Here is a 5,335-nt window from a genome sequence, read left to right on the forward strand (position 1 = left end):
AGTTAGTTTTTTTTTTTTTTTTTTGGATTATTATATTTATATTTTTAGACCATTTAGTCACTTTTCTTTCTTGTGAACTTGCAAATTTTTCTTCAACCTGAGTTGTTGCTGCTGTTCCTTTTTTCAGTTATGTGTAGTAATACACCCCGTATATTCATATCCCTTGAAGATGAACTCAAGGAAAATAAAACATTTAAATAATCAAATAATGAAATAGTTTAATTTGGCAATAAGTTTCAAGACAATTATTTTATTTGATTGCTATTTTGGCTTGTCTCCATTCATTTATTAGAGAATTGAACTGTGTCTTTTATTTTATTAGATAAAATAAAAGTGAATAGAATATCTGAGTAGTATCTGCTCAAGCTTTTATTTATTAGGCTAACTTTTTATGTACTAAGGAAGGCTTATGCAGAAAATTTTATTTATTCGATTCAACATGCCTATTTACTTTAAATAGAAAAATTAATATGAGAAACTCAATGTAAAGTTAAAAAAGAGTTGAGGTTCAGCCAATCATTTTGTTTACAAGAGAGCATAAACATTTATTTTTGTAATGGGTTTTGTGGATTAAGTTGGGATCGGATTGTATACTAGTTTTTTTGTACTGAATCCACTTATGCTTGCTTGTTTTTATTGAATAGCCATTACCACTGGTTTTCTGAGGCCATAATTTTATAAATTCAAGGGTGAAAAGTGGAAGCTTTCCAATAAGATAACAATATATGTATATATTGTTAGACAATGTAATATTACATGATTAGTTTTCTGTTTCTGGTTTGTTAGTTTTGTTAGCTTCAATTGTATTCAGTTAGACTGTTACAACTTCCATCTATTTCTATGTTGTGTATTGCTACTGTTGTAAAGTTCTATATATAAATAAGATTTGCCTGAGTCTCAAAATCTTCTTTAGAGCTACTTTTTCTCCATTTACATTCTTGAATTAACTTCTATCACCCTATGCTAATTTGCTTGGTTTGCTTTGCTTTTATCTTATCCACCCATGGGCATTTTGAGTTTTTGAGTTTTTTCAACTTTTTTTTATCGAAAAAATGAGTATATTAAAAACACATAAACAAATTACAACTGCCAAATTTGAAACACCACCAAACTTACAACAAACTCAAAACAGAGACTAAAATACAAGCCAAATCATAAACTCCTAACCAACTCAGCAATTGATCTATTCTTAGCCAAACACTATTGACTCAAACAGCCAAAAAATCTAGCTTTCAAACTCAAACTTATCATTTTAACTAAACTTATCATTGCACCAGATGCCATAAAAGGCCACCCTCCAATCAAATAAGAAGTGTTTTTTAGGTTCCCCATATAAACATATACATATATTAGTCTATATATATCTAGAACAATCCAGCTGGAATGAAGAACTGACTTTCTCCCTCGAAGAACCTAATGGAGTTTTGAATTTGGTAAGTTCCCATGATTTTGAATTTGTAGCTATCCAAATCTGCCACATAGTTTCAATTTCAAGATATAATTTAGTTTGGCACTCATCTTTGCTATGTTAAATCCTGAAATTGTATTTTGTTTAGCCATTTTGAAGTTGCATATTGTTCAAGTCTTTACATAACTATGTTTTAGATGGACGTCAATTGTGTACAAACTTATTTTTCTTGCGTTCATTAGTCTGAACTTGAAGTATTACAACTTTCTAATTGATAGCACAGCTCCAAAACCTTTATTTATTGTCCCTATATTCTTTTCTCACTGAATATGGGAGCTTCAGCTCTAACTTGTGAGTTTATGTAGCAAATGTTTCACCTTTTCCTTCCTCAAGCCAATTATTGGCTTTTGGCCTTTATCAATAGTTTCAGTTTGCATCTTCTTCTCATGTATTCCTTTGAAGACATAATTAAGACTAGTATGTTATATGACCAAAGTGCTTTCTCCCCTTAGGAAGTGTTTGATAAAGACCTCTTGAAGACAGATGAAAAAATGGGACATGCACAACTCAGCCTTCAACCACTTGTCTCTGCTGCTAGACTCAGGCAGATTCTGCAGAACTTCAATGGCGAGACGGTGTTAAGGAAGGTTGTCCCAGATAGTGACAACTGTTTGGTCAGAGAAAGCTCCATCACTTGTGTCAATGGTAATGTTGAGAAAGCTCCATATTTCTTCTCTAGTTGTGAATGTTTCTTGCTTGCTCATTTGGAAAGCAGTTTTGTTCCATAATTAGAAGTTTCTACCAGTGCAATTTATTGGCTTGATTGCTTCTAGGGTACTAGGATTTTCTAAGGTCCATTTTAAAATATATATATATATGGATGTGGGTTATCTTGATACTAAATGGTATATACTAAATATTGTGAACTTGTATAATTATTAATATTTATGTCATAGTAAGGTTTTCTAGTTAAAAGTAGATTTTAAGTCAGATTTTTCAATACTTGCTTCAGTACTTTTAATTTGTTTTTGTCTCTCTTCATAGTTTGATCCTGCAAAATTAAGAACGCTAAGACCAAGTTTCAAGCAGAACGAGGGCTCTGTTACTGCTGGCAATGCTTCAATCATAAGGTTCCTACCTCTCTCTTTCCCCCCGCCGCCAATGCTGAAAAAAAAAATTATTAACTTAGTGTGGTAATGCAATCAGATATATTGTTTCCTATGCCTTCAGTTTAGAGGCTTGTACTATCTAAATACTCATTTACTTTCTTGTACATTTAAGCAACTGGTGTGGAACACTTATTGTAGTTTATGCTACAACAAAACTGGTTTATTTTCTGTGGGCAGCCTTTTTCTTATTTTTATGTGTGTGTGACTAAGGTTTCAGATTTTAACTTGCCTTAATATGGTTTGGTTTTTATCATGAATAGTTATGGTGCAGCTGCATTAGTCCTAGTGAGTGGAGAGAAGGCACTTCAACTTGGATTGCAAGTAATTGCAAAGATTAAGGGCTATGCTGATGCAGCTCAGGTACTCCAATGAATTGGCTTCCTAGTTCTATTTTACTGTTGCTGAAACATAGCTCAAAGAAGATTATCTTCACAGGCACCTGAATTCTTTACAACTGCTCCAGCCCTTGTGATACCAAAAGCTATTTCAAATGCTGGTTTAGATGCTTCTCAGATTGATTACTATGAAATAAATGAAGCGTTTTCTGTAAGATTTTAGTACTTGTAATCCCTATACTGTTCCTGATTTAGTAAGAATTTTTTTTCATTCATTTATATTTGTCCTTCTTCTCTCTAGGTTGTAGCTCTAGCCAATCAAAAGCTGCTTGGTCTTAATCCTGTGAGTTCGGAGAAAACTAGATAATTTCTTTCAAGTTAATTTACTCTTAAGTCTGAAATGTTTGCTATTTTAAATGTGATCACTCTTCCATTTTCTGCAATTTGTATAGTCATTCATCTGTCCACAATGCATTTTAGCTTTGCTCCATTTTGTCACTATCCTTATCTACATTTTTTTACTCTTCCAATTTCCAAATATCTCAGGAAAGCCTTAACGTACATGGTGGGGCTGTATCATTGGAACACCCATTAGGATGCAGTGGAGCTCGTATCTTGGTCACATTGTTAGGGGTAATCTATAAGCTTCCCTTCTCTTGCAATGCATTCCTAGTTTGACATTCTAATATCATTTATATAGTTCTCTAGTTTTGTTTACATGTTTTCTTAATGATCTAAAGTCATAGTTCGTGGTCATATCTAAGCTTATGCATTCTACATATACTCATGTGAAGTGATCTTGTGTTTGTCATTTATTCTTTTAAATTTGTGTTGAGAGTTTAGCTGTGGAATAAAAGAGACATTGGTAACTATGCTCTCTCTGATATATTTTACTTGGAATTTATGAAATAAGAATAATGTTGTTGTAGGTATTGAGACATAAAAAGGGAAAGTACGGGGTTGGTGCCATATAATGATATTAGTATAAATAAGATGTCACACAAAGGTTCAGCTTATTCAATTTCAATACAAAGAGCAGAGTACTTCAAGCCGGCTTGACCAAGTACTCCTCTTAAATTAAAATTTTAAGTTATCTTTGTTTTATGGATATTTGTTTAAGATCAAGTTTTTGATAGACTATTCTTCTGATTGTGTTAATAGTAAATTACACTGATAGTTGTTTTTCAGAAGATGAAAAGTTCTCTAAAAATCTTAACAAAGGAAAACCAAAGAGAATGGCATATACCTCATTCTTAGAGATTAGACTTTAAGAAAGAGAGAACTAGCTTTGTGATAGAGTTTCTTCAGGACTTCTATTATGTGTGAACTGTTATAATTTGAGTGTGATAGTTCTTCTCAACTGTGTATAGGGTGTAATCTCAGATTGTTGATGCTTAATAAAGACTTATGGTGGTAATCTCAGATTCTTGTGCATTATTACATTTGATTCTTCTTACTGTGTTACTGTTATTCTTGTGAGCTAGTTTTGCTAATATATGTTTGCCTAAAGTTGACAAGCAAGTAATAGTATAAATATATTATATAGTAATAGTATACATATAAATATATATTATATAGTAATAGTAATAGTATAAATATATAATAAACTCTTTTTTTTTTGTATTTTATAGTAATAGTATTGAATGGTTGGAGTTAGATATCATTAATAATTAATATACATTTACGAATAATATGCTTTTTAGTTATTCGCTGAGTGATTTTCTTATTACTTTACACAGGTTGTTCATGAGGAATTTGGTATTCTTGAAGGTTTAATGACAACTATTCATGCAACTACAGGTTTGTTTTTCACTTTATTTGTTTCTATAATAGGAGAATAGTTTACAAGTTGGTTACTTGACTCTTGTTTCTAATGTTCAGCAACACAGAAGACTGTTGATGGCCCATCAATGAAGGATTGGAGAGGAGGCTGTGGAGCTGGACAAAATATCATTCCTAGTTCTACTGGTGCTGCAAAGGTAGTGAAATCTAAATTCATAGGGAAATCTAAAAACAATGCTGTTATATATGAATTTCTAAAAAAACAAAAGACTAGGGATCATAGTCTTTTTAAAGTGTACTAGGAAGAGGGCATACAAAAGATGTAAGCCAATCTATTTTGTTTTTTTTTTTTTTGGGTAGTGATCTTCTTTTTATTGTTTTTTCTCATGTATAGTACAATCTTTCCAAAGCTTCTTTTTGCTTCTTTCACTTTAACTTTGTTTGACTTCCATGAAGATTGGGCGAAAAAAGGTCTAGTTGAAGCAGCAAAGAGAAGCTGGTAAAAGGTCAATCCCGTATTTTTTGTTGTGTTATTTGAATTTATGTCTTTCTATTTTCAGTAAAACCTGTAAGTGGTTGATAATTAGTTTGATTCGGGTTAGGATTAACGGTAACTTAACTCAATCTGGTTATTATGCTTG

General features: G+C 31.9%; 1 protein-coding gene across 1 annotated transcript; it reads left to right on the forward strand.

Moving 5' to 3' along the window:
* The first annotated feature begins 1,959 nt into the window (after window positions 1–1,959).
* On the forward strand, window positions 1,960–3,886 carry LOC133825273 (acetyl-CoA acetyltransferase 1-like). Its single transcript, XM_062258238.1, has 7 exons — window positions 1,960–2,187; window positions 2,453–2,538; window positions 2,838–2,937; window positions 3,013–3,123; window positions 3,214–3,255; window positions 3,459–3,545; window positions 3,842–3,886. The coding sequence occupies exons 1-7, from the start codon at window positions 1,960–1,962 to the stop codon at window positions 3,884–3,886; spliced, it is 699 nt and encodes a 232-aa protein (XP_062114222.1).
* Window positions 3,887–5,335: the final 1,449 nt, after the last annotated feature.

Source organism: Humulus lupulus, chromosome 3, assembly GCF_963169125.1.
Source record: "Humulus lupulus chromosome 3, drHumLupu1.1, whole genome shotgun sequence".
Taxonomy (NCBI): Eukaryota; Viridiplantae; Streptophyta; class Magnoliopsida; order Rosales; family Cannabaceae; genus Humulus; species Humulus lupulus.

Excerpts from the sequence above, each read along its gene's own strand:
- LOC133825273 (XM_062258238.1), top strand. The coding sequence starts at position 1,960 with ATGGGACATGCACAACTCAGCCTTCAACCACTTGTCTCTGCTGCTAGA. Across the intron at positions 2,539-2,837 it reads GGCAATGCTTCAATCATAAG|TTATGGTGCAGCTGCATTAG; the intron begins GTTCCTACCTCT and ends TATCATGAATAG. Across the intron at positions 3,546-3,841 it reads TCTTGGTCACATTGTTAGGG|GTATTGAGACATAAAAAGGG; the intron begins GTAATCTATAAG and ends ATGTTGTTGTAG.